The 26,693-nt window shown below is 42.8% G+C and overlaps 1 protein-coding gene across 4 annotated transcripts in view; it reads right to left on the bottom strand.

Annotated features, from left to right (window-relative positions):
* CAP2 (cyclase associated actin cytoskeleton regulatory protein 2) overlaps nt 1-26,693 on the bottom strand; it is a 171,074-nt gene that overhangs the window by 23,877 nt on the left and 120,504 nt on the right. For 3 of the 4 annotated variants that reach the window (XM_025383110.1, XM_025383112.1, XM_025383111.1), the window contains 2 exons: nt 26,316-26,401; nt 19,854-19,959 (listed from right to left, as the gene is read on the bottom strand). The exons of the other annotated variant lie outside the window; for it this stretch is intronic. In XM_025383110.1, coding sequence (XP_025238895.1) covers nt 19,854-19,959; nt 26,316-26,401 — 192 coding nt within the window. The remainder of the gene's footprint in view (nt 1-19,853; nt 19,960-26,315; nt 26,402-26,693) is intronic. 4 annotated transcript variants of the gene reach the window in all.

Genomic DNA, 26,693 nt, shown 5'->3' with positions numbered 1-26,693 from the left:
GCATGGTGGCTCACGCCTATAATCCCAACACTTTGGGAGGCCGAGGTTGGCAGATCACCCAAGGTCAGGAGTTCGAGACCAGCCTGGCCAACATGATGAAACCCTGTCTCTACTAAAAATACAAAAATTAGCCGGGCGTGGTGGCACACACCTGTAATCCCAGCTACTCAGGAGGCTGAGGCAGGAGAATCACTTGAACCCGGGAGGTGGAGGTTGCAGTGAGCCCAGATCGTGCCACTTCACTCCTGCCTGGGGGACAGAGCAAGACTCTGCCTCAAAATTTTCAAACCCAACAATAGGGGTAGAAGAGGATTTGGTTTGCGTAGAATCTAACTATTTATAGTTGGATTGAAAGGGAATTGAATAATTAAGGCTGCTTTGTCAGTCCACTAAACAAACATTTACCAAGGGCTACCTTGCTGGGAATGGGGTACTCGCTGAGGAAGCAGGCATACATTCCGCTTTTTCAGAAGCTCATAATCTAGTGGGGGTGGCAAATGCACGAAGAAGTAATTGTAGATGCCGTGTGATATGAGTCACACATCACATGAATGAAGGATGCTGGGGTGCAAAGGTGGAAGTGATCAGCTCTCCTCGGGATGGCCTGGGTGATTTGCAGATATCTTTATCCTAACAGGAGAAGCGAACTGCCTTAAGCATGGGGGGAATGTATATAGACAATATTGATCTCCAACTTTAAGTACAGGTCAGACAACCTATTAGTGTTCTTACCCATTTTTAAAAAGCAGAGACCACTCTTTTTCTGGCTGGAACCATGGAGGGTGTAGAAGAGAAGAAGAAGGTTCCTGCTGTGCCAGAAACCCTTAAGAAAAAGTGGAGGAATTTCGCAGAGCTGAAGATCAAGCGCCTGAGAAAGAAGTTGGCCCAAAAGATGCTTCGAAAGGCAAGGAGGGAGCTTATTTATGAAAAAGCAAAGCACTATCGCAAGGAATTTAGGCAGATGTACAGAACTGAAATTCGAATGGTGAGGATGGCAAGAAAAGCTGGCAACTTCTATGTATCTGCAGAACCCAAATTGGCATTTGTCATCAGGATCAGAGGTATCAATGGTGTGAGCCCAAAGGTCCAAAAGGTGTTGCAGCTTCTTCCCTTCGTCAAATCTTCAATGGAACCTTTGTGGAGCTCAACAAGGCTTCAATTAACATGCTGAGGATTGTAGAACCATACATTGCATGGGAGCACCCAAGTCTGAAGTCAGTAAATGAACTAATCTACAAGCGTGGTTATGGCAAAATCAGTAAGAAGTGAATTGCTTTGACAGACGACGCTTTGATGGCTTGATCTCTCGGTAAATATGGCATCATCTGCAGGGAGGATCTGATTCATGGGATCTATACTGTTGGAAAATGCTTCAAAGAAGCAAGTAACTTCCTGTGGCCCTTCAAATGATCTTCTCCACGAGGAGGAATGAAGAAAAAGACCACCCATTTTGTAGAAGGTGGAGATGCTGGGAACAGGGAGGACCAGATCAACAGGCTTACTAGAAGAATGAACAAAGGTGTCTACCACGATTATTTTTCTAAGCTGGTCAGTTAATAAACAGTACCTGCTCTCAAACTGAAAAAAAAAAAAAAAGAAAAGCGGAGACCAAAAAAAATCAAAATATCACCTGACAGTCTCTTGGAACAGGTGGATAATGTTGCTCGCAGCACAACTTTTGTTAAGATGTTTCTTCCATAAAGCTAGCTTAGTGGTAGTACTGTTGTGAGCCACCTGTCTTTACATATTTGTGGAGATTGTACATAAAGCCACACAATGAAACAGCTGACATGCCGTGGCACTGTTCATGGGTGTTTCCTCTCCCTCATCCTTCCTTTATGAGCCCTTCCTCGAACTCTCCTTCATGGACACAAACATACATTCCCTTCTGTTTCTCAGTTAGATTCTCTTTAACTGCCCATCTCTGAACCATCCTGGCCCATTAACCACCCGGCTTACCATTAATGATCTCTAGGTAGCAGTGACAACTTACAGGTGTCCAATTATACACTTTAAAAGCAGTTTAGGCCCAGTGCAGTAGCTTATCCCAGTAAAGTAAAGTAATCCTGGTACTTTGAGAGGCTGAGGTGGGAGGGTCACTTGAGCTCAGGAGTTAAGAGATCAGCATAGGCAACATAGTGAGATCCTGTCTCTACTAAAAGTCAAAAAAATTAGCCGAGTGCAGTGGTTATGTGCCTGTGGTCTCAGCTACCTGGCAGCTGGGAGGCTGAGGTGGGAGGATTGCTTGAACCCAGAAGATTGAGCTGCAGTGAGCTATGATGGCACCACTGCACTCTAGCTGGGAGGCAGAGACTCTGTCTCAAAAACTAAAAGCAGGCCGGGCACGGTGGCTCAAGCCTGTAATCCCAGCACTTTGGGAGGCCGAGACGGGCGGATCGCGAGGTCAGGAGATCGAGACCATCCTGGCTAACACGGTGAAACCCCATCTCTACTAAAAAATACAAAAAAATAGCCGGGCGAGGTGGCGGGCGCCTGTAGTCCCAGCTACTAGGGAGGCTGAGGCAGGAGAATGGCGTAAACCCGGGAGGCGGAGCTTGCTGTGAGCTGAGATCCGGCCACTGCACTCCAGCCTGGGCGACAGAGCGAGACTCCGTCTCAAAAAAAACAAACAAACAAACAAATAAAACCCCAAAAAACTAAAAGCAGTTTCAAAATCGCAAAGCCATTTCAATCACAAGTACACTTACATCTTCATGCTACAACTATAGAGACTAACAATGCTTTGCAACTGAACTTTTTTTTGTTGTCTCACTATGTTGCCCAAGCTGGTCTCGAACTCCTGGGCTCAAGAGGGCCTCCCACCTCGGCCTCCCAAAGTGACAACTGAACATTTAAATAAAATACTGTTTATTAATTTTTTCAAAAACAAAGAATCCCAAATGGCCTTGTATAATATGGAACATAAAATATGAGGATGATAAGCCTCTCATATAGCATAATAGGAGGGAGTGATTAAAAGAAAGAACCACCAGTTTTAGAACTGGCCTAATGTTTCATACACATAAATCAGATGGTCTTCCTTCCAAATTCATATTGTAGGGTTTGTTTATATATATATACACACATATGTGTGTGTGTGTGTGTGTGTGTATATATATATATATATATTTTTTTTTTTTGAGACAGATTCTTGCTCTGTCGCCCAGGCTGGAGTGCAGTGGTACGATCTTGGCTCACTACAAGCTCCGCCTCCCGGGTTCACACCATTCTCCTGCCTCAGCCTCCTGAGTAGCTGGGACTACAGGCGCCCGCCACCACGCCTGGCTAATTTTTTGTATTTTTAGTAGAGACGGGGTTTTACCGTGTTAGCCAGAATTGTCTCGATCTCCTGACCTCGTGATCTGCCCGCCTTGGCCTCCCAAAGTGCTGGGATTACAGGGTGAGCCACCGTGCCCAGCCAGGGTGTGTTTGTATTTTCAATGTCAAAACTAATTTCTTTCTATTTTATGCAAGATGTACACTGATCAGTAACTTAGTGAAACTGACACCTTTCCAAATTTGTTAATTTCCATAATAACTTACAAATTTTACATTCATATTTACAGCACACTTTTATTAGAAGACAACTGTAGTCAAGTAAAAAGGCTGCACATAAACTAAAAGATGATCATCCTGTATAATGTGAGTGTAACTGAATTGAATTTATGATTTTTTGTCACCATTCTCTTATTTTTATCACCTATTGGAATTAAAACCTTTTTTTTTGGTAGAGATGGGGTCTCACCACATTGCCCAGGCTGGTTTCAAACTCCTGGGCTCAAGTGATCCTCCTGCCTTGGCCTCCCAAAGTGCTGGAATTACAGGCATGAGCCACTGCACCTGGCTCCACTTCTTAGAATTCTGAGACTTCTGTCAATAAAAACAAAGTTTCTGGGGGCCTTACCAAAAACACAGAATTGTTAATAATATCACAGTGAAGTGCTGTATAATATTTTAAATGTATGTTTATTAATCATTTTTAAAAAGTCAATTTGGGGAAAACAGAACACTACTGGAATTTCAGATTTCCATGAAAGTACTAATGGTACTTAAATACAGTTGAAATAAAAAGATGGTCCCACAAATATGAAGGAATTGTGGGGCCCATTTGGATCCATTTTCTTCAGCAGCAAAGCTCCAAACACTCCTATCCCAAGATACAAAAACCAGGGGAAAGGTCATAAAAACTCAGATCTCATGGTTTCGTTGATGGTTTCATGATTCTCCACTCCTCCCACCCTCCTGTGGTCCCTGTATGTCATTCCTCTGATGACCTGGAAAGATCTGAGCTTTGGCAGTAGATGAAAAAAAGACAGAACAGAAAGCAAAGTTGCTTTGGAGAAGTAACAACAGCTTAAAATCAGAAAACAGCCTGGGAAAAACATGTGTTGTCTATATTAGTACCTGTAAACCAGTGACTTAGTGTTTTTATGTTTGTTTTTCTCTTAATTTATGCAGATGCTCCTTGACTTATACTAATGGGGTTTCATCCCATAAACCTATTATAAGTTGAAAACATTGTAAGAGTCAAACATGCATTTAATACACCTAATCTATTGAACCTCATAGCTTAGCCTAGCCTAACGTAAAAGTGCTCAGAACACTTACATTAGTCCACGGTTGGGCAAAACCATCTAACACCAAGACTGTTTTACAATAAAGTGTTGAATATCTCAGGTAATTTATTAAATACGGTAGTGAAGTCAAAAACAGAATGCCTGTATGGGTAGTCAAACCGCTACCTGTATACCCAGATGTGGCCCTTCAAAAAACGTTAGGTGGTGATTTCTGTTCTAACATGCCCAAAGTAAAAATTTTTGATAAAAGCAGACCAAGCCCTCAGAGCAGAGTCCAGAAGAATATAACGAACACACGGCCAGGCACGGTGGCTCACACCTGTAATCCTAGCACTTTGGGAGGCCCAGGCAGGTGGCTCGCTTGAGGTTAGGAGTTTGAGACCAGCCTGGCCAACATGCCAACATGATGAAACCCCATCTCTACAAAATATGTAAAAATTAGCCGGGCATGGTGGCACAAACCTGTAATCCCAGCTACTCAGAAAGCTGAGGCACAAGAATTGCTTGATCCCGGGAGGTGAGATTGCAATGAGCAGAGATTGTGCCACTGCACTCTAGCCTGGGTGACAGAGCAAGACTTTGTCTCAAAAAAAAAAAAAAAAAAAAGAAAAGAAAAAGAAAAAGAATATAATGAACACAATCTAATATGCTCAAGTGATCCAGATATGCTGCATAAATTGCCTTGATATGTGGCCATAATTATTAGTTTGGCTTTGCTGATATTTAGATCAAATCTGGAATTTCCAGATTGTCTTTCCTTCTTGTCTGCCAGCTTGAGAATACAATTTCTCATAAAAAAGGAAAGATAAAATTAAATTTTCCATGGGAAAACTTTCCAGGGTTAAAGATAGCAAAGTATACTCATCAAAGAAACAAACTCTAGAGGGCCAACAGTTATATAAAGACCAAGAGGGACATGTGGCTTGAATTAGCTGGACAGCTACTCCATTTGGCCAGAAGGGCCTAAGTCTGAACTACCACTAAATTCGGGGTTTTTTTCTTTCAGAGTTCAGGGGAATACAGAAACAACTGTACTTTCTCCAATTATCCATACTTAGTAGATAGTAGAGGTGAGGGTTAAGGCAAAATAATAGCTGTTAGAAGGATCAGTTACCTTTGGCTCCATATTATATATGCATTTTGTTTATTTAGGGATGCTCACTTTGCATCAAGGGTGCAGACTGGACCAATAAACCATGGCCAGGGCTTGCTTGTGTGTTCTATTTTTTTTTTTTTTTGAGACAGAGTCTTGCTCTGTCACCTAGGCTGGAGTGCAGTGGCATGATCTCAGCTCACTGCAATCTCCGCCTCCTGGGTTCCAGCGATTCTCCTGCCTCCGTCTCCCAGGTAGCTGGGACTACAGGCATGTGCCATCATGCCCAGCTAATTTTGTATTTTTAGTAGAGACAGAGTTTCACCATGTTGGCCAGGCTGGCCTTGAATTCCTAACCTCAGGGGATCTGCCCACCTCAGCCTCCCAAAGTGTTGGAATTACAGCCGTGAGCCACTGCACCCAGCCTGTGTGTTCTATTTTATGAAGGGTTTGTTTTACCTTTAGAAGATAATCTGCACCTTCCCCCATTTCCCTTTTTAAGAAAATAGTTTTTGCTTAAGTTAATAATATCACCTTGTGTCTCCTGAGTTTATACCAACTGAGAATGAAAGGCAGTGAGTGACAAGGAACAGCAGCAGAGGAGGTGTGGGCAGCCGATGGGTGTTCCTGTAATAAAATACATTGTCCATTCCATTCCTATCACTGGACAAAAGAAAAGACACATTTTGGCTGGATGCGGTGGCTCACGCCTGTAATTCCAGCACTTTGGGAGGCAGAGAAGGTCGGATCACCTGAGGTCAGGAGTTTGAGACCAGCCTGGCTAACATAGTGAAACCCTGTCTCTACTAAAAATATAAAAATTAGCTGGGCGTGGTGGCTCATGCCTGTAATCCTAGCTGCTCTTGAGGCTGAGGCAGGAGAATAGCTTGAACCTGAAAGGTGGTGGTTGCAGTGAGCTGAGATCACACCACTGCACTCCAGGCTGGGCGACACAGCAAAGCTCCGTCAAAATAAAAATAAAAATAAAAATAAAAGACACATTTTTATGTAGCTTTTGAAAAACAGACACCATCTATAGTTAATGGACTAACGCTTTGGAAATTTCATTATGATGACAAATGAATACAGTTGATTTAGCAAATGTGTTTGAATCCTATCTGTTTTCAAGTCACTGCTGTCCCAGTACCAGGGTACCAGTCACTGCTACTGATCCCAGGCTGAATTGGAAATGGAGCCTGCATTCAATGAGCTGATAGCTTAGGAAGACAGGACACTTCTGTGTTCCCAGACGTGGCAGGCACTTGGCTCCCAGTCTGTGAGTCTTTGCTCAGGGTGTGCTTAGTTTGGAAGGCTCTTGCCCAGTTGACTATCTGGAAAACACAGCCTTCAAGCCTCAACCAAAATGTGTCTTTCCTCCTTTTGTAGGGTTTTAAGAACTCTCTTAGGAGGGAATTCCATGTTTCAATGTGGCACAGTGCCTGAAACATGGTAAGTGCTTCATAAACATGTTACTGAATGAGAAAACAACTGCTGTATAAGGTAGGAAATGCTAAGCATCACAAAAGAAATGGAGAGTATAAGAAGTGCTATGCAGCTGTTGAGGACGGAAGGATAACTTCCAGCTTGTGGCGGACATGGTGATAAGCAGAGGTTAGAGAAGCTGCTGCTGCTTCTTTTTTTTTTTTTTTTTTTTGAGATGGAGTCTCCCTCTGTCACCCAGGCTGGAGTGCAGGAGTGCAGTGTGTGATCTACGCTCACTGCAGCCTCCATCTCCCAGGTTCAAGTGATTCTCTGCCTCAGCCTCCCGAGTAACTGGGATTACAGGCATGTGCCACGGCGCCTGCCTAATTTTCCTATTTTTAGTAGAGATGGGGTTTCGTGACGGGGTTTCGTCATGTTGGCCAGGCTGGTCTGAAACTCCTGGCCTCAAGTGATCCACCTGACTCGGCCTCCCAAAGGTGCTGGGATTACAGGCATGAGCCACCGCGCCGAGCCCAGAGAAGCTTCTTGAGTGAGGACTGTTTCAGTAGACCTTGAAGGATGGACAGGATTTGATGTAAGGAAGAAAGAGGAAGGGGATTCTAGGAGCTGGGGACATGAACACTGTCATTATGATAAATGAAATGGAATTGTTAACAATCACGTAAGAACTTACAGATCCACATCAGCGTCATCTTTCAAAGCATGATCTTCGGATGCTACAGACTTCTTTCATGAAACAACTACCACTCAGAAAAATGTCTTTTTGGTTGCCTTCAGACCTGTTTACGAAAACATGTGCACCAAATACTCACTTATGCCTTTATACTCTGCTCCTTTGAACTGAAAAGAGTATTACTCGAATTGATCCCACTCGGAAGAGGGTCTCAATGGAGTCTGGCCATGTGACAAGATAAAATTCATTGTTAAAGAAAGATTATTTGCCACTCCTGAATGACCCCAAAGAGATGGGCCAAGGGCTTCATCTGCTGTTGCCCTTTCTTACTCCAGGCTTGGGAGGGACATCGAGATGGAGCAAATCACTCAGCTGTGGCAGTGACCGCTGGGAGGCTCCATCTCGGGAAGTGGGGGCGGACTGGGGAGCAAAGGCTGGGCAGTTAGACGCAGAGTGTGGCATCTCACTGACAAATAACAATACGGGGTGCTGGCAGCTGGGGTCACTCAAGGTCTCCTCATACCCAGTGACCCCATTTTGCTCTGGGAAGCATCTCTGCCTGCCCCACGAAACCACCACTCTCTGATGTTCCTAAGAGGGATTGGAGGAAAGAATGGGCAACAGGATGCACTCAGTTGCACCACTGCCTTCAACACCATGAATTCAGGAATTTTATATGAACAATTTTTCCCAGGATGATGGTTTAAATAAATTAGAAATGTATATTAACTTGCTAGCCCTTAGGTATAGAGAGTTTTGAATTCTTGGTTATGAAAAACTTCTGGTAAATAAAATAATATTGACCATTAAAGTAGGCAGCTTTAAAAGCTACTACTATTTTGATTGATGGAGAGAGAGATTTAAATACTCTAAAATGGCCAGGTGTGGTGGCTCATGCCTGTAATCCCAGCACTTTGGGAGGCCAAGGTGGGAGGATCACCTGAGGTCAGGATTTTGAGACCAGCCTGGCCAAATGGTGAAACCCCATTTCTATTAAAAAAGAAGCACAAAAATTAGCCAGGCATGGTGGTGCGCACCTGTAATCTCAGCTACTAGGGAGGCTGAGGCAGGAGAATTGCTTGAACACGGGAAGCAGAGGTTGCAGTGAGCTGAGATCATGCTATCACTACACTCTAGCCTGGGTGACAAGAGTAAAACTCCATCTCAAAAAAAAAAAAATACTCTAAAATATTTATGGATTCTTATTGAGGTATGAGGCAGGCCTTGACTGGGGATGGGCAGGGCTTGAATGCCAAACCAGACTGAAGACTTGCTGCAATGGGGGAAACGGGTGAAAGCACCTCTCCAGAAGACATGCCCACCAGGGCCATGTCAGTTGACCACTGCCATGGCAACACCTGGAAGTTACTAACTACCCCTTTCCATAGCAATGACCTGGAAGTTATCAGCTCTTTTCTAGAACTTTCTGAATAACCCATCCCTTAATTTGCATATAATTAAAAGTGAGTATAAATATGATGGCAGAATGGTCACTGAGCTGCTACTCTGGGCACAGTTCCTTTGGTTCCTCTGCTGCTGCTGCACACTGCTGCTGCCATGGAAGCTGCCATCTAACATCGCTGGCTCACCCTTGAATTCTTGCCTGGCGACACCAAGAACCCTCTCGGCTAAGCCCCACTTTTGGGGTTGACCTTCCCTGCATCATTATCAACTGATACTAAAACTCAAAGGTATTTATGAGATAATAAAAACAGTTCTAAACACAACACATTTACGGCCTGGTGCAGTGGCTCACGCCTGTAATCCCAGGACTTTGGGAAGCCGAGGTGGGCAAATCACGAGGTCAGGAGTTCCAGACCAACCTGGCCAACATAGTGAAATCCCATCTCTACTAAAAGTACAAAAAATTAGCCGGGCATGGTGGCGGGCGCCTGTAATCCCAGCTACTCCGGAGGCTGTGGCAGGAGAATTGCTTCAACCCGGGAGGCAGAGGTTGCAGTGAGCCGAGATCGCACCATTGCACTCCAGCCTGGGTGACAGTGCGAGACTCTGTCTCAAAAAAAAAAAAAAATATATATATATATATACACACACACACACACATATAAAACACATTTACTTAGAGCGTCACAGTACAGCTCTTAATGACTGTGTGTGAAATTGGAAATATTTGACTCTTTTTCACCTAAACTTATTCTATTGACGATATAGCACAGATTAAAATGAAAATTCACAAATACCCCAAATTTCAAAAGGCAGAAATTGACGCCATAAGAAATAATCCATCAAATTAGACAACTGGTCCAGAAATAATCAAGAGATCATTACAGGGAAACTTCTTACTCCTTTTTATTTTTTCTTTTTTGAGACAGAGTCTCCCTCTGTCACCAGACTGGAGTGCAGTGGTGCGATCTCGGCTCACTGCAACTTCTGCCTCCTGGGTTCAAGCCATTCTCCTGCCTCAGCCTCCAAGGAGCTGGGACTACAGGCATGCGCCACCACACCCAGCTAATTTTTGTATTTTTAGTAGAGACGGGGTTTCATCATGTTGGCCAGGATGGTCTTGATCTCTTGACCTTGTGATCCAACCGCCTCAACCTCCCACAGTACTTTGATTACAAAAACTTCTTACTCCTTAGTTCTGGAAAACTGCGTCTGCCTCCAGTCCTCCAGAAACTGCTCTTGGTTACTAATAACATGGTAATCATGGCTGATGACAGCCTTTGTCCAATCCTTTTCACCACAGCTTACTACAGTTGGTATCACTGGCCAGCCTGTTTTTCCTATAGCTTTGTGTGCCCTCCCAAAGGTGCTGGGATTACAGGCATGAGCCACCGCGCCCAGCCCAGAGAAGCTTCTTGAGTGAGGGCTGTTTCAGTAGACCTGGAAGGATGGACAGGATTTGACGTAAGGAAGAAAGAGGAAGGGGATTCTAGGAGCCGGACACATGAACACTGTCACTGTGATAAATGAAATGGAATGGGAAGACCCTCCATTCTTCTAGTTCTCCTAGCTCTTGTCTCCTTGATTCGTTTACCCCATTCTTGAAATAATGGTGTTTTCCAAGGTTTTATGCTTGATCTCACTCTCTCTCTTTTAACCATCTTATTTATCTGCTGGTCATTTCTAGGTAGATGACTCCCAACACGTACATCTGGGTCTCCCCCTTCAGTGAATTGCAGATCTGAATCTCACCTCCTGACTACACGTGTTGGACGCCTCTCCTATACCTCCCGCACCTCAAACACAACGCGGTTAAACCCCAGGTGAAGATTTTTCCTTCCTTCTCTACTGGCTCCTCCTTGTGATTTCCCTTTTTTTATATTACCACGATTCTCTCCCAGACTTCCAGATTGGAAATTTTGTGTTAGATTTTATGTCCCTTGTCCTCCAACTCAGTGGCCATGCCATCTCTTTGCATTGCCATTGTCATACTCTAGGTCACATACTAACTACCTCACCCTCCAGCTATCCGCTAAAGTCTCCCAACACGTAGCAGGGCCTCTAATCTCTTCCCCTCTCCATCTATCTTATGCAAATCATAAGTCATTTTTCACAGTGTGTTGCTTTCTGCTGAAGAACCCATGCAGGCCGGGTGCGGTGGCTCAGGCCTGTAATCCCAGCACTTTGGGAGGCCGAGGTGGGTGAATCACCTGAGGTATTAGCCAGGCATGGTGGCATATGGCTGTAATCCCAGCTACTCAGGAGGCTGAGGCAGGAGAATCACCTGAACCCGGGAGGCGGAGGTTGCAGTGAGCCGAGATGGTGCCAGTGCACTCCAGCCTGGCGACGGAGTGAGACTCTGTCTCAAAACCAAAAAACAAACAACAAAACCTATGGCAAAGGAAACAACTTCAAACACCACAGGGCCCCACCTTCTCAGCATGATGCATAAGGATTTCACCATCTGGCCCCAACCTGCCTTTCTGGCCTCACCTTTTGCCACATTCAGCTCTGCGAAACCACCAGCCCTTCTCTCAAAGTACACCGTTCGTGTCTTACGTACACATGCTGAATTCTCTGCTCCAAAACTGCCCTTCCCTTTACTGTTTGCCTAGGGAACTCCTGCTCGCCCTCAAGATCCAAATCAAGTGTCAACCCTCTTGTGGCTCTTCCTGTCCACCCAGGAAGGAGTCTAATTCACAAGGCTTATGTTCCAACCTAGCTTTGTATTGTTGTTATTTATTGATGCATCATAATAAAATCCCTGCTGCTTCACGGAAGAACCGTAGTATACATATAATGCCTGGTGTGTGCTTGGCACATGGTAAGCAGCCAATAAATAGTTACCAAGGAAGTGAATTACTAAATAAATGAACACGTAAAAGTGAATGATTTCCCTATGACAACTCCTTTGGCCCAACTTAAATACAGCAGAGCAGTGCTTTCCAAACTTCACTATGCATATAAATTACCTGGGAATCCTGTTGAAAAGTAGGTTTTGATTCGGGAGGACTGAGGTGGGGCCCGAGAGCCTGAGATTTCCTTTTTTTTTTTTTTTTTTTTTTTTTGAGACAGAGCCTTGCTCTGTCACCCAGGCTAGAGTGCAGTGGTGCAATCCCGGCTCACTGCAAACTCTGCCTCCCAGGTTCAAGCGATTCTCCTGCCTCAGCCTCCTGAGTAGCTAGGATTACAGGTCTGCACTACCACGCCCAGCTACTTTTTGTATTTTTAGTAGAGACAGGTTTTCACCATGTTGGCCACACTGGTCTCAAACTCCCGACCTTAGGTGATCCACCCGCCTCAGCCTCCCGAAGTGCTGGGATTACAGGCGTGAGCTACCGCATCCCGTCAAGGGGCTTGAGCTTTCTAACAAGTGCCCAGGTTGCTGTTGGCCCCAGAACCACGCTGCACTACAGGATGGGCCATGCCTTCCACGTTGTCCTGGTATATGCAAGCGTCATGCCTTGTGTGTTTCCCTAGCATGCTGCTCCCCCATTCTATTATGGTGCATTGCTTATCTTCTTCAGCTAGAACGTGCATTTCCGTGGACAGGAATTGTGTCCACAATGCCATCTGTCCATCTTTGTATTCTTAGCCCCCTGCCCAGAACTCGGTTCACAGTAGATGCTTAAGCCATATTGGTTTAATTATGTGGTCTCTTGTCAAGCTGAACTCACAGCCACTTCCAACCTAACTTTATTATCTATTTGGGCATTTGAGGCTCCTTCATTAGTTGATGACATTCTAACCCCTGCTGAGCAATGTGGAACCCTTCCATAGGAGAATGAAAGTAACTGGCCACCCAGAGCCCCAAAAAGGACCTAGAAGCCCAAACTTAACTAAGTAGAACGAAGCAGCTGTGGTCAGGTGCACTGGCCAGAGTCACTCCGGGGGAAGAGCCATAGAGGAGAATAGTGAGCTTTGTCATCGGACAACCAACACATCATCTGAGACTCTGCCCATTCACTTTGATTAATCGCCCTAAGGTGTGGGTTTGGCACAAGTTCTAAATGAACATTTGGATATAAAAGCTTCAGGACAGTTTTCTCTTGTAAACAGCAAGAGGAAGGCAGAGAGGCCTGAAGACTTGAAAACATACAAGGCATACATATTCATATTTAATGACATGCCATGGAGTCTACATTATTTATAAGAAGTCAGGATACCCTCTGGCTGAGTTTTAATTTGATCAAAAGTAAGCTATTAAACTTTCGCTTTGTTAACAGACCATTTGGCCTTGACACCAAGAAACAGAAAGAAAAGAAACACCTAACTAGAGGAAAATAAGTGATCCTAAAGTGTTTTGCTTTGGGAAACATGAAACACCACCTTGTCTATAATTGTAACCGCCCCCAACTACTTGCATTTTCCTGGAGGTTCAGGAGAGGCTAGGATGGATGATAGTGTATAGGATGGATTTTTAAAACCTGTATTATTAAGAATTACATTGGCTGGGTGCAGTGGCTCATGCTTATCATCCTAGCACTTAGGGAGACCAAGACAGGCGGATCACTTGAGCCCAGGAGTTTGAGACGAGCCTGGGCAACATGGTGAAATCACATCTCTACAAAAAAAATATAAAAATTAGCCGGGCATGTTGGTGCACGCCTGTGGTCTCAGCTACTTAGGAGGTTGAGGCAGGAGGATCTCTTGAGTCCAGGAGGTCAAGGCTGCAGTGAGCTGCAATCGTGCCACTGTACTCCAGCCTGGGCATCAGAGGGAAACCCTGTATCAAAACAAAACAAAACAAAACAAAACAAAAAGCAGTAACAACAACAACAAAAATAGAACTACATCACTATTACCTAACACTGTATATGCATTTGTCCATGTGCAGCTTTATTCTACTCTACAAATAATTATATTCTATTTGTTCCCAAAGCTAAAGTAATACAAAAATACAGGAAAGGACAGAAATATGTCAACAAGTTTAACATCTGAAAGTTAATAAAATAATCATATTTATTCTACTCATAGAATTCTTTACATGACTTTTTCTGAGCAGAATTTTTTGAACAGAACTTTTTTAGAACAGAATAATTGTCTGTAATTATAGATTCACAGAAATGAACAGTTTTGTAGGAAAAAAATCAATTATTTCAGTAATTGTAAGTGTAAAGACTAGGCCTTAGTCTTTCGGCTTTAGTTATCTGATTTGAAGGAACTGCCAAGGAATATTACAGATCTGACCAACTGCGAGGGATCCTAAGTAACAGCGTTGCTATTGAGTTTGTGCCAAAAGATCAATTTATTCAACAAAGTGCATTTGAAACTTAGCACTGAGGACATGACACAAACTCATAAGAAAAAGAGGTCCAGTTGCAAGGATGAAACTAACTGAAAACGGCAAGTAGCTTCTGGTGTGGGGTCTTTCTAGCTGACAGCTGCCTTCATGTTGGAAAAAAGCTCATAGAAATGACAACGTTCCATTTATTACGGTAAATGTAAGAAGACATTCCAGACAGATTGCTCCACAGCTGCCTCCTCCCACCCAACTCACCCCCACCCCACCCTGGCACACTCACACACACACGTAGACTCTCTTCCAACCACTGGCCTCAAAGTTTGGCATTTCACCCTGACAACTGAACAGGGCAGCAGTTGCCTGACACAGCTGCGGTCTGGAGGCAGAGGTTAGGAGATGGGATCAGCGACTTTCAGCTCCAACTGTTAACTCAGGGAAGGATGATTTTGTAGAGTCACGTGCCCTTGGACAGGCCGGGTCTCAAACAGCATGCTGTCAGTTACTAAAAACCCCATAGAGTGCAAATCTCAAAATCCGATTTGAAAATAGAAAAAAACAACAATTACTGAAAGTACTTGAGATGTTAAGTCATCATAAACTTTTCATGGTGCAAGTAGGAGTTTTGTGCAATGGACTGTGTCTGTTAAGATGGAATGGGTTTTTTTTAAAAAAAAAAAAAAAAAACCTCTGGGCCGGATGCGGTGGCTCATGCCTGTAATCCCAGCACTTTGTGAGGCCGAGGCGAGCAAATTCCTTGAGCTGAGGAGTTCGAGACTAGCTTGGGCAACATGGCAAAACTCTGTCTCTACAAAAAAATAAAAAGATTAGCCAGGGGTGGTGGTGCAGGCCTGTAGTCCCAGCTGCTTAGGAGGCTGAGGCAGGAGGATCATTAGAGTTCAAGAGGTCAAGGTTGCAGTGAGCCATGATCATGCCACTGCATTCCAGCCTGGGTGACACAGTGACACCTTGCCTCAAAAAAAAAAAAAAAAAAAAAATTAAATTAAATTAAAAAAAATCTCTGAATACTGTGGTGTCCATGAACATCAATACCACATCTTTCTATGTTCTTTCATGATATTTATCATTTTATAAATATGTAGTTTTTACAGAGTTGTGATCCATGGGCAAACAAATGAAATGATCTTGTTTTATTTTCCCCTCCCAAAGACCATTCAATCAGATGATTCTAGTAGTCCTTTCTCTTCTCTGCAAGAATGCTGCAACTCTGGCTATAACTGTTTATTCTTCATTTTGCTGGAATGTTGACAGGCCATAGTAAGACAAGAGAAATTAGTTTAATTGATGCTATGGACTATGCTTTGGAATCTTTAAGTAGTTTTTAATAATTTAAAAGAAATTTAATTTTAAAATTCAAAAATATAATTGTTATAATGTATTTTTTAATAGCTGCCCAAAACTTGGAAGAATAAGACAAAAAATCAGGAAATATATTTCTAGGCATATGTTTTAAGGCTTGACACAATATCTTTAGTCATTTTTAATATCTGACCAAAACTTTATCACTTTGCTCTTCCATTAAAGAAGTGAAGCAGATGCTTTGCTTTTACCATTTTGAATAGAATTTTCCCCTGGCATATTATGTGAGCACGTAATATCTATAACATAAATAACAGCTGTCATGGCAATCCATGATGCCTGATGTGCTCTATAGATCACATTTATTTTGTATAAATGTAACACTTATGTTTTATAACTATTTATTTATTTATTTTGAGACCAAGTCTTGCTCTGCTGCCCGGACTGAAGTGCAGTGGCACGATCTCAGCTTGCTACAACCACTGCCTCCCGGGTTCAAGCAATTCTCCTGCCTCAGCCTCCCAAGTAACTGGGATTACAGGTGCCCGTCACCATGCCTGACTAATTTTTGTATTTTTAGTAGAGATGGTGTTTTGCTACGTTGGCCGGGCTAGTCTCAAACTCCTGACCTCAGGTGATCCACCCGCCTCAGCCTTCCAAAGTGCTGGGATTACAAGTGTGAGCCACCACACCCAGCTTATAACACATTTTTAAAAATGTGAGATGTGACTCACTAGTGGGGTCATGAAATCAATTTATTGGGTCTCAGCCAAAATTTTATAAAAAATGAAATAAAAAATAAAATATCCGAATGTGTTGTACATAGTAAGAGAAAGTATTGTTTTATGAAGCTTGAACATAATGAAATAAGTATTCACTTTAGAACAAAGGAAAACAACTACATTTATATTTTTCTGTAATTAATAATCAACTTTTATATTCATAAACACAATTACTCAGCTTAGTACATTGCATTAAAGGTATTCAAACCATTTAAAAGTAATTTTCTATTCATTTTCCATGGGCATCATTAGAGAATTAACAGGCTAGCATTTGTTGACAGTATTTTCCATAAACGGATTCTCATTCCTCTGGCATTTATCTACCATGAAATAATAACAGAGTCAAGGGCTCCTGATTTTCATTTTACTATTCTCTAATAATGATCTATCTCCATGGCAAAGATGTGACACTTTCTCCTTATGATGCATGGCTCTACAACAAAACACGATCTCATTGGAAATCGATAAAAAATAATTCCAATGAGTCTACATAAACACCCATCCATATCCACACATACCCTTACTTATTAAAACCCTTCACATGTTTTTGAACTCTCTTCTCAAAAGTCACAATGTTGTGGGCAGAAAAAAAATTAACCCACTTAGTTGTATCTTGCACTGTGCATTTCAGTGCTATGGAGAAAATAGGCAAAGTAGAATATAAAAAGAAACATCGATCTTGAAGGATCAATGTTAACATTTGTGTAAGTGTTGGAAAACAAATGTAGAAGCCCCCACACTCTTTTGAAAAACCACAAACTCTGCTTTAGCATGAAGCCTTCTTACTATACTGACGGGGATATCCAGCACTGAGGGTTAGGTGCTGGGGTTAGGTGCTGGGGTACTGCTTTCAGGACAGTGAGAGTTTTACCTCTGAATGGAATTCACAAAGAAGCTGTTTCATTCAAGTTAACATTAATTTCTTTATTTTATTCTGATTTCCATAAGTTTTTGGGGAAGAGATGGTGTCTGGTTACATGAGTAAGTTCTTTAGTGGTAATTTGTGAGACTTTGGGGCACCCATCACCCGAGCAGTGTACACTGTACCCAATTTGTAGTCTTTCATCCCTCAGCCCCCTCCCACCCTTTCCCTCAAGTCCCCTAAGTCCACCGTAACATTAAGTTCTAACGGAAAGGAGTTTCCATGAGAAGCAAGTGCAGAGACTCAAAAGGGCAAGAAACACTCTTAAGAGTCCCCTCACTGATCGTTTAGTTCAAACCATTTACTGTAAACTTACTCTGTGCCAGGCACTACACTGGGGCTGGAGACAGAGATGAGTTTCCAGTCTAGTGGGAGAGTCCCCAAAGCACACAGTAAAGCACCATTCCATATACCAAGGATATGACTCAGGTATACTCAAGATACAAAGGAGGCAGACAGAGAGCAGAGCCACCCAACCCAGATGGGGAGCTGATGGAGATCAATGGAAGTTTCTTAAAGAGGTGATGTGTGAGGTGAGCCTTGCAGAAGAGGTAGGGGCACTTCCCCGGGGGAAGTTAGGTTATACAGCAGGATATAGGCTCAGGACATTGCAATAAAGGTTACACAATATGAGTCTGGTAAATTTTGAAACAACATCCGTTTCATTTGGTGCAATCCAAGCACTGACTTTGTTCAGGATACCACAAGGAGTGAGGGGTTGGTGGAACACACGGTGAAACATGGGAGAGGATGTAAGAGATAAAGCCGAAAAGGGCAAAGGTCAGTGCAACATCTCACATAGGAATTAAAGTGGGAACAGACACAGGCCGGGATCTTATGCTGCTACTAAGATACCAAAGTCCTAGGATCACCTAGGTATTCAAAAATACTATTCAATTCACTTTAGAACACTAAAACAGAAGTTAAGAACATTTAAAGGACATTTTAATCATAATTCCTCCTCATTAAAATTACATCTGTCTTCCTTTTTTTTTTTTTTTTGAGTAATTTCAACCTTTACTTTAGGTTCAGGGGATATATGTGCAGGTTTGTTACGTGGGTATGTTGTGTGATGCTGAGGTTTGAGGGTGTGAATGATCCCGTCACCCAGGTAGTGAGTACGGTACCCAGTAAGTAAGTTTTCAGTCCTTGGACTCCTCCCTCCATCCTATCTCTAGTAGTCCCCAGTGTCTCTTGTTCCCATCTTTATGTCCATGTGTACCCATTAATTAGCTTCCACTTGTAAGTAGTAACACGTGGTATTTGGCTTTCTGTTCCCACGTTAATTCCTGGTTACATGAGTAAGTTCTTTAGTGGTAATTTGTGAGACTTTGGCACACCCATCAATCGAGCAGTGTACACTGTACCCAATTTGTAGTCTTTTATCCCTCAGCCCCCTTCCACCCTTTCCCTCAAGTCCCCTAAGTCCACTGTAACATTAATTTCTAATGGAAAGGAGAATGGTCTCTAGAGGCTTCCACGTTGCTGCAAAGGACATGATTTTTGTTCTGTTTTATGGCTGCATAGCTTTCCATGTACACCTGTCTCCAAACCTTCTTGTTCCCTTCAACTTCTATCACACATTATTATTATTATTATTATTATTTTTTTTTTGAGATAGAGTCTTGCTCTGTTGCCCAGGCTGGAGTGCAGTGGCACGATCTTGGTGCACTGCAACCTCCGCCTCCCGGGTTCAAGCGATTCTCCTGCCTCAGCCTCCCAAGTAGCTGGGATTATAGGCATGCGCCATCACACTCAACTGATTTTTGTATTTTTAGTAGAGATGGGGTTTCACCATGTTGACCAGGCTGGTCTTTAACTCCTGACCTCTGGTGATCCACCCACCTCGGCCTCCCAAAGTGCTGGAATTACAGGCGTGAGCCACCGCGCCCGGCTAGCCATTTTCTTTTCTATGTTATGTAGGCAGTTCCGAAATTTCTCCTACAACAAATGACATTTCCATAAACAGTTTCTACATGGGCATTTTTTTTTGACAGAGTTTTGCTCTGTCGCCTAGGCTGGAGTGCAGTGTGCAATCTCGGCTTACTGCAGCCTCTGCCTCCTGGGTTCAAGCAATTCTCATGTCTCAGCCTCCTGAGTAGCTGGAATTACAGACTTGCATTACCATGCCTGGCTAATTTTTACATTTTTAGTAGAGACAGCGTTTTGCTATGTTTGCCAGGTTGGTCTTGAACTCCTGACCTCAATGATCTGCCCAGCTCAGCCTCCCAAAGTGCTGGGATTACAGGCTTGAGCCACCGCGCCTGGCCCTCTGCATGGACATTTAATCTTATGTTTTCCTTGAGGTAAGTTTTAAGGTGTGAGATTACTGGGCCACAGGGTGTATATATAGTTATGGACTTTTTTTACACAGGTGGAGGAGGGCCAGGTACTCACTGTTTTGCTCCATGTGAGGCCTGTGGTGTGGTGTTCCTTGATGTATGCTTGAAGCTCACTCCAAATGTTCAAATATGACTTCACCCAATCCACATGACGCAAATCACTTTGTTGTGAAAGAGAGTGGAAGAAAGCAGAGTTAGGATCTAAAAGAAAATTTTAAAAAGATTGCAGGGCACATGGTTATCTAGTGACTAGGGCCCCTGGAGCCTGAAGCAATTGTCCTTGCAGCCCGGTCACCATGAAGCGCTTCAGAAGGGAACCCTGGGAGGAAGCTGGCCCAGCACTCTCCTGAGGGGAGGCGGCAGGTGGCCGGATGCCCTGAGCTCCGGGTATGGAGCAGAGGGACCACAGAGAGGGGACCCGACAGAGCTAAGCTGACTTGAGTAGGGTGTCCTCGCACTGTCCCTGTCAGCACTCATGTGAAGGGGGCGTAGCGCGGAGGCTGTTTCTTTCTGCGCTGCTTCTGATGCAAAATGAGAGACAATACGCTCCCAGGAATGAGAATGGTATTAAAAAGAAAAAAAAAGAAAAACAGCATTGGGTTCATTTTCTCATAATTCTGTTGAATTATTTGGTTAAAAGTGTAATCAGGCCAGGCGCAGTGGCTCACGCCTGTAATCCCAGCAGTTTGGGAGGCTGAGGCAGCTGGATCACGAGGTCAGGAGTTCAAGACCAGCGTGGCCAACATGGTGAAACCCCGTCTCTACTACAAATACAAAAATTAGCCGGGCCTGGTGGCACGTGCCTGTAATCCCCCAGCTACTTGGGATGCTGAGGCAGGAGAATCGCTTGAACCCGGCAGATGGAGGTTGCCGTGAGAGGATATCGCGCCATTGAACTCCAGCCTGGAGGACAAGAGCTAGACTCAGTCTCAAAAAAAAAAAAAAAAAAATACAAAACAAAAACTGTAATCAAATTGGAGAATTTTAGTCATTATGACTGACAAAGACTTTGGTATAGGAAGAAAATTGATCTCTTACAAACAGGTAACACCCCTTACTTTTAAAGGGACATTTATTGAAATTCCCTTAATTTAATATTTTGAATGACAATACAAACCAGGCAGGGCATCACCAGTATTTTTATCTCTATTTTACTGAACCAAGGGCTAGTAAAATGCTTACCTTTTATAACGGGATTAACATAAAAGATTGAAAGAATTGTTAGAAATATTAAACTTATAGATAGGTAAAAATAGTTGCGTTTCCTTTTGGGAATTTTTACCCATAATATTTTCTCACTTATAGAAGTCAAGGTAAAACAAAAATGGTGACATTTGAGTTAAGAAAAATTTAATTATGTTCCTGGGCCATTAATCTGAAGATAATCACGAATGGAAATCTCTATTATTAAAGCTCTTGTAATAATGACTTGTCTCTAGACATATTTTGTTTTCCTTGAAAAGCCCTAAAGTACCACCAGCATGTTTAGAATCCTATTGTATTAAGGCATGCCATTTAGAAAGAGTGAAATTGGGAACCGAAGTCATAATTATTCACTCCACAAATAGAAAAAATGTGAGTGTGGTTTTGTTCTACATTTTTAGATATACTGATTATATTCATCAAATGTATGAAAAATCTCATTGTCGCTTTATCTCACCTTCACAGTCAAAACTCAAAAACTAAGTGTAGCTCCAACGGTCTCTCTCGTTAGTTTCCTAAGTCTGTAGGGTCTTGTAAGGGTCTTAGTACAGTGCCTTGTGCATAGGAAGCAGTATACACATAGCTATTATTAGAGCTTGAACATTACTTCAATATAAATGTACACACATATGTCTATGTTTATATGTGTATGTACATATAACACACACGTATGTTTGTAGACATTATAGAAATAGCATGTTGACATTCAGTATACTTTCTTTTCTTTTTTTTTTTAGAGACAGGGTCTTGCTCTGTTGCCCAGGCTGGAGTGCAAAGGTGAGATCATAGCTTGCTATAGCCTCAACCTCCTGGGCTCAAGTGATCCTCCCACCTCAGCCTCCCAAGTAGCTGGGACTACAGGTGTGCACCACCATGCCCAGCTAATTTTTAAAATTTTTTGGTAGAGATGGGGGGGGTCTCACTATGTTGCCCAGGCTGGTCTTGAACTCCTGGACTCAAGCTATCCTCCCTCCTCAGCCTCCCAAAGAGCTGGGATCACAGGCATGAGCCACCATGTCTGATTCAGTTATTTTCTATTAAAGAATTTAACAATGGATGAAGTCCAAGTCTATATGGGCAAGTTCTTTTTTTTTTTTTTTTTTTTAACCAATGCAGTATTATTTTGACTTGAACAACGTTCTAGCAAAACTTGTGATAAGGACTAAGAGTATGGTGCTCTTTTACCTGAAGTCAGTCTTTAAGAGGTAACAAATTGAGCAGGACCCAAATACACATTGGGAGCTGCAAAACTATCTTCAGTTTTCATATACTCTGGAAGAATCTATGGTAGGGGAATGTGAATTTTAACGATTATGACTCAGAGAGGCCACACCTCTATAAAGCTAAAATAAGTGACTCGCTCTATTCATATACTGAAAGAGCCAGGCCGGGCGGGGTGGCTCACGCCTATAATCCCAGTACTTTGGGAGGCTGAAGCGAGTAGATCATTTGCGGTTAGGAGTTTGAGACCAGCCTGACCAACATGGCGAAACTCCGTCTCCACTGAAAATGCAAAAAAAATTAGCTGGGCATGGTGGTGCTTGCCTGTAGTCCCAGCTACTCGGGAGGCTGAGGCAGGAGAACTGCTTGAACCCGGGAGGCGGAGATTGCAGTGGGCCGAGATCACGCCACTGCACTCCAGCCTAGGTGACAGAGTGAGACTCCATCTCAAAAAAAAAAAAAAAAACCAAAAAAAGAGAAAAACAGCCAATGAGCAGTCAAGCTGGTGGTAAGTGTTGCACAGATACAGACTCCACGGCTCACAGTCCTGTTTAAACCTCAAGGAAGTCTGCCTTTTTATTCCTCTACCTTCGGTCCTATCTGCCCAGTGGGCAGCAGTGGCTCACAAATAACTACGACACAGAGATGGCACGGCGGGCTTGAGTCCACCAGTAAATGGGTGTTGTGTGGTGTGGAGTATGCTGCTTAGTCCGCTTTCAGAAGCTCAAGGGTGACCTGGGAGTGCTTTGACTACTCCTAGCAGTAAAACGAATGCATTTGCACCTCCAGCTGCGTTTCTTCGGCTTCTTGTACAGTCTTGAGGTGGTCCACTGAGCTGAACTGAGTCGTCTTTGGTACTACTGGAAGTACATTTTCTACTTAATTGCTAGAGTTAACACTGAGGGGCAAATACTGAACCCTCTTTGTGAACAAAAGTATATAGAAAAGCCCAACCCATTTGACTATGCTGCTACCTGGGGAGAACCCCTCACACCCACAGCCCCAACATATACTCAGGGAGGGACTGGGAGAAGGACAGGAGCTGATGAACTGAGATACCAATTAAAATAGTCTCCAAGGGTGGAATGTAAAAAGGCAGAAACTTAGGTAGTGCTTGAGCTGTCCTGAACTGGCATGTGTAGGTGTGTGCCTGTATATCTGGAACAAAAGAAGTCACTATGGGTGTATGTTCATGCTGTCATATGATATCCAGGTTTGGCAACTGAAACTTGCTCTTTTCTGAAATGTTATTTTTATGTCAGAAGAACAGGCCATCTTGCATTTCTGATGCCTTTCTCATGCGTGCTGCGCACTCCTAAAGTCTCTAATACAACACGGCAACATTTGGAGGCGTATCATTGGGCACAATTGCCTTGATGCAAAAAGTCTGTCACTGAGCACAATTGTTCTAACCAAAGTTTTCTCGGGGTGGGCAGAGCCCCTAAGAGGAAAAGAGGTGCACTGAAGACCCTGGAATTAGGAGTTCTGTCTGCTAAAGCTCCTCTTCCTAAAAGCAACATGGAACAATTAAATTATGTGAGGGGAATGTGATGGTTGTTTTTTCTTTTTGTTTTTTAAAATATAATAGCTTTATTGAAATATAATTCACATCCCATATACTTTAGCCATTTCCAGTGTGCAATTCCATAGTTTAGCTCAGCAGAGTTGAGCCATCACCACCACAATCAATTTTAGAACATATTTGTCGCCCCCAAAAGAAACCCTATAGCCATTAGCAATTATTCCCCAAAAGGGAGTAATTACTTGAAACTTAAAAAAAAAACTTAAACTTTTAAAAGTTTAAGTTTTCCCTAAATTTCCCCAGTCCTACTTTCACTTAGCACAATATTTTCAGGGTTCATCCATGCTGCTGCCTGAATAAAAGAATGAAGTATCAATACTCCATTTTTTTTTTCATGGCCAAATAATATTCCATTGTGTAGATATACCATATTTTATTTATTCATTCATCAGCTGATGAACATTTGGATTGTTCCCACCTATTGGCTATTATGAATAATGCTGCAATGAATATTGTGTACAAGATTTTGGGTGAACATACGTTTTCATTTCTTTTGGAAACATACCTAGGAATGGAATTGTTGGGTATAGCTGCTTTTTTTTTTTTTTTTTTGAGATGGAGTCTCACTTTGTCACCCAGGCTGGAGTGCAGTGGCACAATCTCAGCTCACTGCAACCTCTGCCTCCCGGGTTCAAGCAATTCTCCTGCCTCAGCCTCCTGAGTAGCTGGGACGACAGGTGCATGCCACCATACTTGGCTAATTTTTGTATTTTTAGTAGAGACAGGGTTTCACCATGTTGGCCAGGATGGTCATGAACTCCTGACCTCAAGTGATCCACCTGTCTCAGCCTTCCACAGTGCTGGGATTATAGGTGTGAGCCACTATTCCTGACCTGCTTTTTATAGTAAAAAATATTGTTACATATTTCTTAACCTGAGGGATGGATGTATATATATTTTTTTGTATTGTAATCCTTTACACCTTATGTATATTTTATAAATATTCTTTTGTATCTACTCAATGTTTTTAAAATTCAAAAAATCTACAAAAGAAAGACTGATGAAAATTTTGAATATGTAATATTAATTAATGGCCTGGAGTATACTAGGTATTTATTTATATATTTTATGCAATTTTTCTATATTCCCTATAAAATTTGTCTTACATTGTTGTAGACCCTTTTCCTCTGGTTCTAATTTTCACATCTGCATTAGTAAAACAAAGGGGTGAATTGAGGCCAGGCACAGTGGTTCATGCCTGTAATCCCAACACTTTGGGAGGCTGAGGCGGGTGGATCACGAGGTCAAGAGATTGAGACTATCCTGGCTAACATGGTGAAACCCTGTCTCTACTAAATATACAAAAATTAGCTGGGCGTGGTGGTGCATGCCTGTAGTCCCAGCTACTTGGGAGGTTGAGGCAGGAGAATTGCTTGAACCTGGGAGGTGGAGATTGCAGTGAGCCAAGATCATGCCACTGTACTCCAGCCTGGCAATAGGGCGAGACTCCACCTCAAAAAACCAAAAAACCAAAAAAAACGTGAATTGAAGCAATAATCCAATAATACAGGTTCTTTAATTTCCTTCCACCTGAACAGTCTGGGTCAACACATGAGACGTCTCCAGGTGCCTCTGCATTTGCTGACCAATGGTCACTTCTGTTGCTGCCATGTAAGAGCTCAGAGGGAGATCCACGCTGGAGTCCAGGGCCAGAAGCAGGTAGAACCTTGCTGCTCTTATATTTGCCTCATCCCTTCCCTTAGTTCCTAGGCACCAGCCACATCACATTTAGCCAACTGTTTAGAGTACAAGGCATGACCTTATCAGAGGGGGAGGAATCTCATGATATCCCTTAAATGGTTTAGGACACATTTTCCTGGATATTTCTTCAGCTCTGCCATGTCAGAGCTTTCAGTTTGGGCCTATTTTCTATTCTGACTCCAGTTTAAGTTACTCTGGGATCTACTACTTGTGCTGTCAAATGCAAGGTCCTTTCACGCTGGTTCACCAGGCAAAGCCCCTTGGTTTAGACTCATCTATACTTTCAGCAGCGCTGTGAATGGCTGCTGGTCTTACAGGTGTCTCTGTATCCACCCCAGTTGTATTTCATATTAACTGAGTCTCCGATTTCCTTCTCACTGCTCTGGTTTGTTGTTTCATTTCATTCTGTTCTTGATTCACACGTCATTTCCTGATTCCTCCTCTCGTCTATAGCTCACCCTCCAACTCTACTTTGATCCATGTAAAGGTTCTGCACCATACAGGGTTGCTCCATCACCAAGCTCTCTGATTATTGTGGGAATACATAAGATAGTGACATGCATTCAAGTGGGGAGAGCTTATTCATTATAAGCGAACTGAGGCAGACTTTCTAAAACACATATATTATCTGGATAATTGATTACACTTTCCACTTGACTTTATCTGCAAAGATTAGATTTTCCTTCCAAGTTTATAGTACATTAGTGTAGAGCCTTGAAAAGGAATCAGTAGTTAACTGCACTGAGTTTTAGGGACAAATGTCTAACAAGTAATCAACTGAAAATTTGGTGAGTAAAGTAAGGTACGTACCTGTGTTTGTAGTCCTTTAAGACCCTGTTAGTGTAAAAGGTGGCAGCGTCATTCATCTCCTTGACATAAGGACCGGGTTTGGGGGACTGAGAAAACAGGACCGTCACCCAAGCATAGAAGGAAAAAAAAATAGGATAAGAAAGAAAATGCCTTAAAGAAGAAGATAAGCAATGGAGACGTGTGGACTTGAAAGTGGGAGACAAATGTTGCTCTGTAAAGGTTGATAAAAACACTTTCTACGGTATCTCAGAACAGAAAGCACTGAACTTTAAACAGGGTAGGAGAAAGCAGATGCATTCGGCCTAGGAAGAAGCTTCCTTCAGTGCAAGGAGCGTGAAGGTAACTAAGCTACGAGTTCTCCTAAATACTCCAAAAGTG

This window comes from Theropithecus gelada, chromosome 4 (assembly GCF_003255815.1).
Source record: "Theropithecus gelada isolate Dixy chromosome 4, Tgel_1.0, whole genome shotgun sequence".
In the NCBI taxonomy this organism is placed as follows: Eukaryota; Metazoa; Chordata; class Mammalia; order Primates; family Cercopithecidae; genus Theropithecus; species Theropithecus gelada.
The sequence above is the reverse complement of the archived record's forward strand: the minus strand, read 5'-3'. Positions and strand labels throughout refer to the sequence as shown.